A 15199-nucleotide genomic window follows, 5' to 3' on the forward strand; every position below is an offset into this window, starting at 1 on the left:
GGGGGACCTAGTGAATGACCTGCAGAGAGCTGGGACCAAAGTAACAAAGGCTACCATCAGTAACACACTACGCCGTGCCAGACGTGTCCCCCTGCTTTGGCCAATTCATATAACCAAAACCTCTCATTTATATTATGTTTATATATTTGTTGCCAACTTTATTAGGGTAAGAAGCGCAGACAGTTTTTGTTTTTTATATACATTGTACAGCCAATACACTGTTTTTGCAGCATGCTAACACCTGTTTGGTAGGCCTCGTATTATACATTTGTATTTGAGCCTGTGACTAGCTTAGCGCACCTACATCCAATGTGTGCCATTTACATTCTTCCGGGGAGGAAGGAGATGGAAAAAAGGAGGGAAGCACCAAGGGCTGATTGATACTTGACCTGGAGATGACCGTCGGAAGAAATGAGGGTTTTAAATGAAGCACAAACTTGTCTTGATGGAAAACAGTGAAATCTTCTGAAGAAGAGAGCTTGGCCAAAGTAATCACTACCAAAAGTCTTGAGGGAAAGGATCTTCAAGGAAACTTCCTCCAATGGTTCAAAGGGAGCCAAACAAAGAACCTGCAGAACAATGGTAAGGTCTCAGGTAGGAAAATGAGATCTTCTTGGAGAACGCTGAATGGTAGCGTCTTTGAAGAATCGTCCGACCGGAAGGTGAGAGACCAAGTCCGATAGAAAGAAATGATTAAGCACCAAAATCTGCCACTTAAGGGTCGTCTCGAGGCCCGCAGCCAAACCTTCTTGTAAAAACTGTAGAATAGAGATGATATTTGGAGGGAATATCCTCTAACCCTTGACTGACCACCACAGAAGAAACTTTTTCCAAACTCGAAAATATATCCTGGATGTAGAGCTTCTTACAGATTTCAATAGAAAATCAGACATCTCTCCGTCAACACCTTGGTTACGCAGAATCAACCTTGCAACAGCCAGGCCGTCAACTTAAACATCCGAAGAAGTTCTGGACGAAGCTCCCTGTTGTCCAACAATGGCTTAGAAGTCGGAAGTTCCCAAGAGGCCAAGGTCAGCTGCTTGAGTAGGGTAAACCAACTCTGGCTTGGCCAGTAAGGAATAATGGCCAAGACCCTGGCCCTGTCTGAACGAATCTTTTGGAGAATTTGAGGAATCAAGGCTACCGGAGGAAAAATGTAGGCCAAACGGAAACGCCATCTTCCGGAAGGCCAAATCTTGCCACTAAGGTGGAGAAGGTCTGTGCGGTTAAAGACCCCTCCGCCTGAGACCACCTTGCCCTGCTGAGGTTGTCCGCAATCAAATTGTTGCAGCCTCTGATATGGGTTGCTGAGATATCTTTTAGATGTTGTTGGGACCACATAATTAGCACCGCGCATAGAATCTGTAGATTTCTTAGCCGTGTTCCTCCTTGCTTGTTTATGTAGGAGACCGTAGTCACGCTGTCTGACTGAATTCTTACAGATTGACCCTCAATATGGGGCCTGAAAGCCATGAGGGCCAGAAGGACCGCCTTCAATTCTCGGTAATTGGAAGACTGACGAGAATCTTATGGAGACAACCTAAATGTGCCCCCCAGCCAATTCTTGAGGCATCCTTTGTCAAAGCTATCCAATTTTGGGGTTGGAATGAGAGACCCTTGGAGAGATGGGCTGACTTCTTCCACCAGTTCAGATGAGATAGGACCTGACCTGAGATCATGAAGTTTGAGTCCAGGTCTTCTTCCTGTCTTGGCCAATTTGAAAGAATCTGTCATTGTAAGGGACGTAGCTGAGATTTCACCCAACTGACCGCAGGGATGGATGCCGGGAGAAGACCCAGGACGCTCATAGCCCTTCTGAAAGAGCAGGTAGGATTCCTTTGAAGAGAAGCAATCTCTTGTCTTATCTTCCTGATCTTTGAGTTTGGAAGAAAGATGCACCGGGAAACTGAGTCCACTACTAACCCCAGGAATTGGATCCTGGTGGAAGGCAGGAGATTGGATTTCTTCGGAATCATGGTGGCTAGGTCTGCCAGCAGTCTCTTTCTAGATCCGGCCTTGATGAGCCAATCGTCCGAATACGGTAACATAGCGATACCCCTTACTCTTAGACTCACTGTCAATGGAGACAGGATCTTGGTGAAAACCCTTGGAGCTGATGACAGACCGAAAGGCAGGGCCTTGAACTTAAAATGATGAATCCTCGCTTACCCGAACAGCGAATCTGAGGAACTTCCTGGATGCTTCGGCTATAGGAACATGAAGGTAGGGGCCCTTTAAGTCTACCATCACCATAAAATCACCTTTCTGTAGAATCTGCGTGACAAAAGCAAGGTTTTCCATCCGGAAATGCTGATAGCGGATACAGCTGTTGACCCTCTTCAGATCCAAAACCGGACGCAAGGAGCTGTCCGGCTTTGGAACCAGAAAGAGACGAGAGTCAACTCCCTGGAACCGGGACCTTCTCTATAACTCCCTTTTGCAGCAAAGTGAGGCTTTCTGAATAAAGGGCTAAATTTTTGGTTGCCGAGGGATATGAGGAAATCAGGAACTGGCTCAGGGGAACTTGAAAGAACTTGATCCTGTACCCCTCCGTAATGCTTTTCCGGATCCAAATATTTTGAGTGGTCTGTTCCCAGGTGTGTCTGAACTGCTGTAGCCTTCCTCCTACTTTGTCAGAACTTCCTCTTCTCCTGTTTCTTAGGTCGGTCTTGGAATTTTCTGTCTCCGTAGAGACTGCAAAAATTTTGTCATCAGGAAGACAACTGGAAAGGCCTCTGATTTCATTTGACCCTTCTATCCTCAGGGAGAGCTCTTTTAGTGTCCGACATCTGACATCAGGTCTTTCAAGGGGGCTCCAAATTATTTCTTTCTTTCAAATGGTAACTACTCACTTGTAGTAGAAAGAGATGATTGAGAGATCTCATCGGAGGATAGGTCTGACTTAGATGATGACCTGGATCTTTTGCGTTAATGTGAAGATCTTTCCTTTACTTTCCCTTGGGATTGAGCAGCAGAAACTTGAAAAACCTCAAATGTCTGGGCCAAATTTTCCTGGAACCAACCCAGGAAGCATTGCAAGTCTTTTTGCTTTTCTGTAGCAAGTTGTTCTGCCGAGCAGGAATTGCACAATTTCTCTGATAAAACTACCAATGCAGGCAGAGAATTCCACATCCTTGTCCTAACTGTAAAAAACCCTTTCCTTTGCCTTTTTTGTGGCCCGCCTCTGTACCTTTTCCAGTGCTATTATATTCTTTAGAATAGGTGTCCAAGATTGCACAGTGTATGTTAAGGTGTGGTCTTACCAGGGACGTACCTACAGTATTTGGCACCTGGGGCGGATCCTGTATGTGGCACCCCCCCCAAACACTTTAAAACTGCATAGCTGCATCGTTATATACTGGCGCAGACATTGAAGGTGGTATAGCATTACTGTTATCATTATATACTGAGGCAGACATTGACGGTGGTACAGCATAACACCTACCACTATATACTGAGGCAGACATTGACGGTGGTACAGCATTACACCTATCACTATATACTGAGGCAGACATTGATGGGGGTACAGCATAACACCTATCACTATATACTGAGGCCGACATTGATGGGGGTACAGCATAACACCTATCACTATATACTGAGGCCGACACTGATAATAGTGCAGCATAACTCCTATCACTATATACTAACCCAAACATTGATGTGGTGTAAGCCTACCACTTCATTGTCTTGCTTAGGAATGCAACGAAACGAAAATTCTGGACTGAAACCGAAAATCCAGCATTTACTTGTCCGAAACCAAATATGACCCCCCACCATAAAAAGAATCTCACACTTTTTATTTAAAGTAAGTAACACCTCAAAATAGGACAAAATAATTCAATAACAATATATATATATATATATATATATATATATATTACTGCACTCCTATCATGCCCAGGCATTCCAGCAGATTCCAGCATGTACTAGTTGACTTGGCATGATAGAAGTGTGATTGCTGTTAGCAAATATATATATATATATATATATATATATATATATATATATATATATACATATATATTGTTATTATTATTGTTCACATGTGAACTCAGCACTGGAGGCATAGAATCAGACATACAAATCCCGTATTTGCAGGTACACAATAATAATGTATGGAAACATATCAAGAGATAAAACTACAGGCATAGATGATAGGTTGCACAACCCAAAGCCAGCTCTGGCATCCACACCGCCCACATAGAACCTGACCAGCACCCAGATTACACACATAGGATTTACCATCTTTGTCCCCAAACAGCCCAGCATGAGTCAACTTTGTCCCAAACAGCCCGGCCTGTGCCATCTTTGTCCCATAAACAACCTGCCTGTGTCATCTTGGTCCCCAAGGCTCAAACATCCTGCTTGTGCCATCTTTGCCTTTCCACAAATCAATTATACATCTATCGTACACACAAACACTTTAACAGTCACTCACTAATTCACACTTTCATTCACATAATTAATTCACACAATCATTTATTCTCTCTCATTCACACAAGTTTACACATTCATTAATGCATTCTCACAAACTAATTAATTATCTCCCTCATTCAGACAATTCATCCACACATTCATTCATTCTCTCCCCCCTCCCTCCTCACTACCTACCCCCCTCCCTCCTCACTATCTACCCCCCTCCCTCCTCACTATCTACCCCCCCTCTCCCCCTTTGTAGTTAAAGGTTTTGGACTTACCTTCCAGAAGTCCTGCGGTGTCCTGCGGTGCTGCGCTGCTTCACTGCTGAGCGCCGAAATATTACATCATATTTCGGCACTCAGCATGACATGCCGGCACCGCGACGGAGTTAGAGGCCTCGCGAAGGAGACTGAGGGCCGCCGGGCGGTTGCTAGGCCCCCCTCTCACTCCTCCGTGTCAAAAAAAAAAAAAGTGACTTGGCTGCCGGGGATCCGGGACATGTGGTCACCCTAGCCCGTGGCACCCCCCGCTAGGTACGCTACTGGGTCTTACCATTGATCTATAAAGGGGCAAAATTATATTTTTATCCCACAAATTGATGCCCCTTTTAATACATGACAATACCTTACCGGCCTTAGCAACTGCTGACTGACATTGCACATTGTTTCCTAGTTTGTCTATAACAATTCCCAAATCCTTCTCTTTTGTTGTTATCCCTAATTCACTACCATTTAGGGTGTAAGTTGCTTGTGCATTCCTTACCCCATAGTGCATAGCTTTGCATTTATCTACATAAAATTTAATCTGCCATTTGTGTGCCCAGTCCCCCAGTCTAAATCCCTCTGCAGCAAAGTAATATCAAAGTAATATCCTGCTCACATTGTATTACTCTACAGAGTTTAGCGTCATCTGCAAACACGGAAATGTGTTTAATAAAATTGGTCCCAGAACAGAACCCTGGGGAACACCACTTACCACTTTTGTCCAGCTTGGAGATTTACCATTTATAGCAACTCTGTACTCACAAAGCCAATGTTTAACCTAAGAACAAGAATTTGCATCTAGACCAATTTCTTTCAGTTTGAATACTAACCTATTGTGTGGAACCGTGTCAAACGCCTTGGCAAAATCCAAGTAGATTACATCACTGCAAGACCCTGATCTACACTTCTACTTACTTCTTCGTAGATTGCAATTAAATTAGTTTGACATGACCTATGTTTCAAAAAGCCATGCTGATTTTTACTAGTAACACTGTTCTTCCCAATGAATTCCTGAATATTATCCCTTAATGGCCCTTCAAATACTTTCCCCGGCACTTTCCCAGGCACACAGGTCTATAATTTCCAGGCAAACAGTTTGAACCCTTTTTGAATATAGGAACCACATCTGCCTTCCTCCAATCCTCTGGTACAATTCCTGAAAGAAAAGAATCCCGGAAGATTAGAAACAGAGGTTCACTTTTTTTCAGACTCAGCTCCTTAAGTACTTGTGGGTGAATACCGTCAGGCCCCGGAGCTTTATTGACAATCACAATTTGTTTGCACATTTTTTGCAGTGGTCATTTGCATATTCATTGCCATAGCGTCCTCAATATATACTGAAGAAAAACAGTTAGTTAACGAGGACCAGGAAAAAACAGAAACTTTAATTAACTCCCCCATCTCTGTTTTAGTGTACCTACACTTTCTTTTTTTGTTTTTCTAAAATGTATGTACTTAAAGAATTTTTGGGGGTTGGTTTTGCTCTCTTTGGCTATCCCTCTCTCATTTTCTAGTTTACCCCATCGAATCACATTTTTGCATGCATTATTTGCTTCCTCTGATTTGTTTGATTTAAATGCTTTAAAAGCCCTTTTCTTATTGTTAATTTCTTGGTTTACTTCCGCACTAAGCCACATTGGTTTCAATCTGTTTCTTTTATATTTATTACCCAATGGTACATACTGAGAAGTGTACCTTTCTAATATTTGTTTGAAGATTCTCAATTTTTCCTCAGTGTTTTTATTACTAAAAAGAGTTAATGCCAGACAATATGTTGTAAAGCTGCCCTTATCTTATTGAAATTGGCCTTTTTAAAATTATATGTTTTAGTATTCCCCATGTGCAATTTCTTTTTTGAGTTTATTTCAAAAGACACCATATTGTGATCACTATTACCCAAGTGCTCCCCTATTTGAATGTTTGACAGTAGATTAATATTGTTTTGTTATAACCAGATCCAGACAAGAATCCTTCCTAGTTGGTGCTTGTACCACTTGTGACATGAATGTTTCATTTAACAGGTTCAAAAACCTGAATCCCCTCGCAGAACTACTAGTCCCTCTATCCCAATTTAATTAAAATCTCCATCAACCATAACTGCCCTAAATTTACCCCAACGACCCCATCAACCATAACTGCCCCTAAATTAACCCTAAACACCCCGTCAACCATAACTGCTCCTAAATCAACCCCCACCTCCCCTTACTTTCAGCAGCCCAAATATTAATTTTATACTTACTGTTAGATGAGTTGCTGAGCAGTGTGGACGCTATAAGGAAAGGAATGAACCGAAGAGTCGTATCCGAACTTCATCGCAAAGACAGCCCCCACCGGCTGTTAGAGAGGAGGATCCGGGTCCCCTGCAGCACTGTGGGGGATCTGGATCTTAGTGTTATTATCCAACCTCTATTTAAGGTCAGATTATAAAAACGAGGGATATTTTCATGATCGATTATTATCAATGTTATCAATTAGTTGTTGCAGCCCTACCTCCATCCTTCTAGCCATCCTGTCCCCCAGCACAACAGATGCTCTTCCGTTTAGCTGCAATCCATCATGGCTATAAAGATTGTACCCAAGTGCGAAATCAGCCCAATGCCCTAAAAAGCCAAAACCCTCCTTCCTACTTTAGCCATGCATTAACCTCCCTAATCTCCCGCTGCCTTTGAACTATTATGTGTGGCACAGGTAATATTTCTGAGAATACTACCTTGGAGGTCCTTTTCTTCAGTTTACCTCCTAATTCCCTGAAATCATTCTTTAGGACCTTCCATTTCACACTGACTTAGTCAATGGTACCAATATGGACCATGACAGCCAGGTCTTCCCCAGCCCCTCCCAATAATCCATCCACTCTGTCAGCAACATGTCTGGTTGATCTGATCAGAGCGGCAGATTATCCTATCTACTCTCTTAATTATAGAGTCCCCTACCGCCACAATCTGTCTAGCACTCTCTTACTTACCTTTCTTACACTCTCAACCCCACCCGTGGAGCAAGATGTGAACTGAGTCAGACCATCAATCTTGCTAAGGCTTGGTTTCCATTTGGGTTTTTTTTGCTAAAAACGCCTATAAAAACGCCAATAGCGCCACCTGGCGTTTTTTTGTGAAAAACGGCTGCAGCCAGATGTTAGCTGTAATTCAATAGGAAATCGCAAAATGCAATTTCCACTTGGCGTTTTTCTGTCTGGCGTTTTTTCAGTCCTCTTTGGCGTTTTTCTGCTTTTTTGGGCTCTGTGGCAGTTTTTCAAAACTGCAGCATGTTGACACTCTGGCGTTTTTTTGCAAGAAATCTTGGCTTTTTTTCTCCAATAGAAGTCTATGGGAGAGAAAAAACGCCATGAAAAAGCCATGTGGGTTTATTGCCTTGGCGTTTTTTATGGCGTTTTTTCCACAGTTACAATGCAGAGGATGGACCCAGTATCTGTGTGTCCTACGAGAAATAGGCTGAAAACAAACAGTTTCACACAAAACAAAGTCCTGGACTGGTTCATATTGAATTTTACACCATTTGGAACAAACATGCCATTACAAACAAACATACGCGACCGGATCCTGCGTGCCAAAAGCAACAGCAAACAATTTGCACCATCATTTGGGGCCAATCTTCCCAGAGGAGCAGACATTCGAAATAAAGCATGCCTTACAAACCACAGAAAAGAGACAAAAGGGTCTACCAAGTAAATGACATCAGGAGAGGGCAGATACTTGCCATTTATCCTAATCCCTTTTAGCTGGGTGAAACTTCTAACTTGTAAAGGCTGGAAAAACTGCCTAAGGTCAAAAAAAGCAATTTCCACAGAAAGGCTAAAACGCCAGAAAAAACTGCAGAAAAAACGCCAAAACGCAGGTAAATGCAGCGGCAGTTTTCTTGGCAGTTTTCCTGGCGTTTTTCATCAAGAAAAAAACGCCAGACAAAAACCCAAGTGGAAACCTAGCCTAAGGCTAGGTTTCCACTTGGGTTTTTGTCCGGCGTTTTTTTCTTGATGAAAAACGCCAGGAAAACTGCCAAGAAAACTGCCACTGCATTTACCTGCGTTTTGGCGTTTTTTCTGCAGTTTTTTCTGGCGTTTTAGCCTTTCTGTGGAAATTGCTTTTTTTGACCTTAGGCAGTTTTTCCAGCCTTTACAAGTTAGAAGTTTCACCCAGCTAAAAGGGATTAGGATAAATGGCAAGTATCTGCCCTCTCCTGATGTCATTTACTTGGTAGACCCTTTTGTCTCTTTTCTGTGGTTTGTAAGGCATGCTTTATTTCGAATGTCTGCTCCTCTGGGAAGATTGGCCCCAAATGATGGTGCAAATTGTTTGCTGTTGCTTTTGGCACGCAGGATCCAGTTGATGCGTCGGGTATGTTTGTTTGTAATGGCATGTTTGTTCCAAATGGTGTAAAATTCAATATGAACCAGTCCAGGACTTTGTTTTGTGTGAAACTGTTTGTTTTCAGCCTATTTCTCGTAGGACACACAGATACTGGGTCCATCCTCTGCATTGTAACTGTGGAAAAAACGCCATAAAAAACGCCAAGGCAATAAACCCACATGGCTTTTTCATGGCGTTTTTTCTCTCCCATAGACTTCTATTGGAGAAAAAAAGCCAAGATTTCTTGCAAAAAACGCCAGAGTGTCAACATGCTGCAGTTTTGAAAAACTGCCACAGAGCCCAAAAAAGCAGAAAAACGCCAAAGAGGACTGAAAAAACGCCAAACAGAAAAACGCCAAGTGGAAATGGCATTTTGCGATTTCCTATTGAATTACAGCTAACATCTGGCTGCAGCCGTTTTTCACAAAAAAACGCCAGGTGGCGCTATTGGCGTTTTTATAGGCGTTTTTAGCAAAAAAAACCCCAATGGAAACCAAGCCTAACTCTCATAACCACACACAGAATCAACAAGTATAGGAGAGAAAAAAATAACAAGAAATGTAAAAAATAAACCGTTAAACAAAAAACACCTGGCAATAATACAGTTAAATGTACAAAACAGTACCTTGTCTAATCTCCTTTTCAACTCCTACTTAAAATAGTCTCTTTTGAAGTAGGTTATCTCTATGCAGAAACAACTCAAGTGAGCAAGCTCTATGACAGGGGCGTCCAACGTGCGGCCCACGGGCCAAAATGCGTCCCGCATGAGTGAGCAGGACTGGACTGGCCGGTCCTGCTCACATTTTACCAATGGACATGATAAAAGTATAATTTCTGCTAGCTTTTGCTACTGTGGCTGCTTGTGCATGATAGGAGTGTCATTGCTATATTAAATATATATGATTACTAACAGCAATCACACTCCTATCATGCACAGGCAGCCAGGATCCTGGGCATCATAGAAGTGTGATTGCTGTTAGCACAGTCTGTTTGAACTTCTGTTGACCTCCCCAGGGGAACAGGAACGTAGCGGAGTCACGTGAGGTGACACGCATTCAAATGACTCCGCTGGGTTTCTGCGTCACCTTGACGGAGCAAGAGACGCTGCTGAACAACACAGAGGGAAACAGCAGGTCCCCTGTGGATGATTATTTTCGGTGGGGTTTTTTTCGGCATTTTGCCAAATTAACCCTGTATTAATATGCATCATAAAGCTAAAAGGCCATATTTTCTCTCAATGAAAAATTAGTGTGGCCCATGCACACATACATTTCTGGTGAAGTGGCCCACTGCAGAAAAAACATGGATACCCCTGCTCTATAAGTTAGTTGTGGCTTTATATACTTACTCACACAGGTGAAAATAGGTAACCCCTCCCCTTAATTAACTGAGCTGCAGCACACAGGAAAAAAACAAAAAATACAATAGAGGTTTGTAACCCTTTCTAGTTCTGCAGATTACTGATTAATTATCCCCTTAAGGACAATGGGCGGTCTCTACACCCATTGAAAACAATGCATTTTGAGCCCGTACATGTACGGGCTTTGTCATTAAGGGGTTATAAATGCAACCAAATAAAACTTTTTCACCACTTTGTACTCCTGTTTTCTTTTTAACTCCTACTTAAAATAGCCTACTTTAAAAGGGACTATCTCTATGCATAAGCAACTCAAGTATTCGTGGGGTTATTATTTTTGCAATGTGGACATGCAGGCTATCATTGGACTGACATGCTACAGGAGCTCATAACCAATCCTGGGTGAAAGTACTCTGATATTAAACTTGCAGGCTGATAAGCTGCTTCTATCTACCATCCAAAATTATGAGCAAGATTTTGTCCCCTTCAAAATATCTCTAGTGACCTTCTGACCTCACACAAGCACCATATAGAAACCGTATACTCAACCTCCTGCACTTACCCAAGTGAATGGTTATGACATTTATGTAAAATAGTTGTGCAAAGCCTTGTCATGACCATCCATTTGTGCAAATACATGAGTGGAATGACGACGGAAAGGATTTGGTTTATATGGTTCTCATAGGTTCTGTAGAAGGCAGGAATGGAAATTCAGAAGGATTTATTTTATTTTTTGTTATTGTGTTTTTTGTTGCTGCTTAACCCCTTAACAACAAATGACGCGCCTGGAAAAAAAATAAAAAAACAGACCCATTTTTGAGAATTACAAATAAATAAAAGTGAAAATGAAAACATGTAAAGTTTATCCTAGAAGACAGTAGCTCTTAAGAATTCCTGGCTAAAACACAAAATTTTCTCACTTTCTCACTATCCATGTAGAGGTCGCCAAAGAAGATCCCCTAGATTTGTGTGATGAGTTCTGACCAACACTCCCAAACCTGTCTCACTGAGTGGACTGGTTAGCTGACTAGAATTAGCTTTTTGGAGAAGTGATTATTTACACAACCTAGATAGAAATGTCTATTTGTGGGTTATAAATTGATGTAGACTGTATTTTTCTATTATTGTGAATTAGTTGAAGATCATACCAAATCTATATGTATGACTGATATATAGAGAAATCCATGAAATTCCAAGGGGTTCACTTATTTTTTCCTGCAACAATGTTTCATTAATTGGAATCACTAATGTATGTGTATGTATATGTGTATATATATATATATATATATATATATATATATATATATATATAGTAGAAGCATTATTAAACACTCATCTACAGACACCAGACAAGCCAGAAGGCTTGTTGTTCCCTCAGAAATCTCATGATGCTGCTACAACCACAAGGGATTCTGGGTAGGCGCATGCAAATAAGATCAACAATTATCACCTTTTGCCTCTATATCCACTTTATACCTGGATCCCTTGAAAGTAATTGCCCGCTGTACAGGACAGCCTATAGACAAAACTCGTTAAGAGGTGCAATAGCCAGATCACCATTCATGGACAGCTGTTTTGTCCTTAATGGGACTCGTCAGCATGAGGTTGTGATACTGGCTTAATACTTGACTACATAAGTTATGGTGGGTATGGTGGGTAAAGGTGATGGAAAACCCTTCTTATTTGCATGTGCCTACCCAGAATCCCCTGTGGTTGTGACAGCACCATGAGATTTCTGAGGGAACAACAAGCCTTCTGCCTTGTCTGGTGTCCGTAGATGAGTGTTTAATAATGCTTCTACTACCCCCTAAGCTTTAGTGGAAGGGTTTTCCATCACCTTTACCCACCATAACTTTTGTATACCATATTGGCTCGGATATAGGCCATACCCGAATATAGGCGGCACCCTAAAAGTTAGGTGCTTTTTTAATGAAAAAAGTTTCTGCCCCCCCAGAGATTTGCTGCCACTCTGTCCCGAAGATGTACCCCCCGAGATATGCTGCCACACTATCCCCCCCGATATATGCTGCCACTCTATCCCCCCCAAGATATGCTGCCACTCTACCCCCCCGAGATATGCTGCCACTCTGTCCCCAAGATGCCCCCCCTCCCACGCAGACTCCACGGGGTCTTGCGGGGCCGGCGGGGGACATCTACACATAACACGTATTCAACTTCCGGTGCCGGCACGCGCAGACGTTCACCGGCAGCGGCGATGCAAGCAGGACAACCTCCGCTGCCGGCACGTCTGCAAGATGTGCTTTAAAAATCTCCCTTGCCGGGACTCCCCCCGTGGGAATTCCCGGCAAGGGAGATTGTTAATGCACATTGTGCAGACGTGCCGTCAGCGGAGGTTGTTTATGCTCGCATCGCCGCTGCCGGTAAACGTCTGCGCGATGCGCTTAGACAATCTCCCGTGCCGGCACTCCCCCCGTGGGAAGTGGTGGCAGGGGAGGCTGTCTGAGCACATCCGAGAGTAGGATACAGGTCCCCTGCACCGCTGCGGGGGATCTGTATCCTAACCCCGCTGCCTACCCGGCGCCCGGGACTGCATGTCCCGGGCGTCGGGCGTTAGACCCCGAATATAGGCCGCACCCCCACTTTAAAGACTTTAAGTGGGGGAAAAAAGTGCGGCCTATATTCGAGCCAATACGGTATATACATATTGTGACAATGTAAACCCCAGGGCATTTGAGTACAGGTGCTATCCAGATCATAAATATGGGTCCCTGGGGTGGAGCAATTGGAGAGCAAGGTGGGCCAATGCTCCGTTCCCCCATTCTGTGGAAAATCTCTGTCTGCTTTTCCAGGAGGCTAGAAGTCTGCAGGATCCGGTCTGGGATTTCTATGGAGCCTGCATCAGGCTTAGTTGCTGGGCATTAAAACCCCTGGAGGCTGATAATCCGAGAGACTGTTGGGAGAAGAGGAAGTTTCCCTGTGCTCTCAGGGCAGGGAGAGGCCCTGAAGAAGACTATCCCTGAGCCAAGTGAGGCAATACCTGCCTGGACATGTGTGTGCTGTCTGGGAGAGGTTTTCCAGAGCCTGGCTTAGCTGGGTCTGGCTGGGAGGTCAAGTTAGTGGGTGATTAGGCTGGTTGGTCTGGGCCAGCATCGTACAGTAAGAGAGGGCTCCAATTGGGAGCTTGGTGTTTCTTTTTATGATTTTGTTTTGGGGTGTTGCATCTAAACAGTTAAAATAAAGCACTCTTTTGCTACAAGCTGGTGTTCCTGACTCTGATTGCCCTAGAGGACTGTGCTTAGGATCCCTAAATATGACATTTATGGCCCTCATGCTACAGGGTTTGTCATAATATACATACACATACATTAGAGATTCTGATTGATGAATCATTGTGTCAGGATCTCAGGTAGGAACCCAATTGCAGCTCTCAAAGAGATCAGGCAGAAACACAGTATCGAAGGGGTCAGGCAGAAATTCTGGTCAGGCAGGTCCAACAGTCAGTATACCAGGCAGCACAGGTTCAGAATTGGTAGTATCAGGCCAAGGGTCACATTACAATAAACACTTTGAATCTCTGTAGGAGCGCAGCTAACTCCAGCTTTACCCCAGAACAACTGAGCAATGACAGCTCAGCTGTTAAGGATTTGTAAAGGGTGGAACTCAACCCTCTGACTGCTGTAATCAGTCTTCGCAGGTGTCCATGGTTTGTTCTGCAAACATGAACACCTGTGGAGACCAAGAGCAACCGTGTCTGTCTCCCTGGCAACCACAGATGCCAGGGAGGCAGTATGCTGAGTGTGGGGGCCGGCCTTCTTCCTGGTTCGTCTCCCTGGCATCCGTGGTTGCCAGGGAGACGATACGTTGTTTGCGGGGATTGGTCCCCTCCCTGGTTTGTCTCTCTGACATCCCTGATCACCATGGAGACAAAGTACTGAGTGCAGGGGTCGGCCCCTTGCCTGAAATGGGACGCTGGGAGATGGGACACTGAGTGTTTTGGGGCCGGGCCTCCTGCCGACTCGTTTCCTCGGCGTCCCTGGTTGCTGGGAATGTAGGGTGTATGGAGGTCGGCCCGCCCAGCAGGCAGACGACGGCGGGGCGGACGGGTGAGTCACGTGACACACTGTATGTGAAATAATGCTTTTACGTGATTTTTAACATTCTAAATTAAAGAACATTCTTTATGTGCAGGACTTGCTAATGTGCTAAAGATCCTAAATTCTCAGAGTAGCCGAGAAGAATTACAAAGTGTCATGCGGTTATTTGGCTCTCACTACATCTCAGAAGCACTGTATGGCTCAGAACTTACATGTACAATCCGATTTCCCAGCAAGAAAGTGCAACAGCAACTGTGGCTCCAGTACCAGAAAGGTGAGCATTTCTTGTTTAAGAATGCATGTCTATGTCTTTTTGACCTAGGGTTTCTCCTGAGGTTTGCAATCAAATAGTTCCATGTTTTGATTTGACATCTTATTTGTGAAATAATATTTGTTCAAAAAGCTCTCAATGAGAAAGACAGGGGAAACAGAGGAGTAGGTACTCACTTGAAATGTTGGAGGGGGTATTCAACTGTTATGCTACATTTGCCACAAGCCAGTTTGTGAAATTGCCCTACTCATTCTGCACTGTAAGTGCTATTATTGTTCAGTGGAAGCATCTAGGAGTAACCACAGCTCAGCCACAAAGCGGTAGACCATACTCACTCACAGAGCTGCTGAGTGCAGAAGCACGCATCATATAAAAATTCACTACAGAGTTCCAAACTGTTTCTAGAAGCAACATCAGCAGAAGCATTATACATCAAGAGCTTTATGAAATGGGTTTCCATAGCCAAGCAG

General features: G+C 43.6%; 1 protein-coding gene across 1 annotated transcript in view; it reads left to right on the forward strand.

Annotated features, from left to right (window-relative positions):
* ASTN2 (astrotactin 2) overlaps positions 1–15199 on the forward strand; it is a 715352-nt gene that overhangs the window by 410916 nt on the left and 289237 nt on the right. Inside the window, exon 14 of the mRNA XM_053473898.1 lies at positions 14553–14732. Within this exon, the coding sequence (XP_053329873.1) occupies positions 14553–14732 (180 nt within the window). The remainder of the gene's footprint in view (positions 1–14552; positions 14733–15199) is intronic.

The sequence above is a fragment of the Spea bombifrons genome, chromosome 8 (genome assembly GCF_027358695.1).
Source record: "Spea bombifrons isolate aSpeBom1 chromosome 8, aSpeBom1.2.pri, whole genome shotgun sequence".
Classification (NCBI taxonomy): Eukaryota; Metazoa; Chordata; class Amphibia; order Anura; family Pelobatidae; genus Spea; species Spea bombifrons.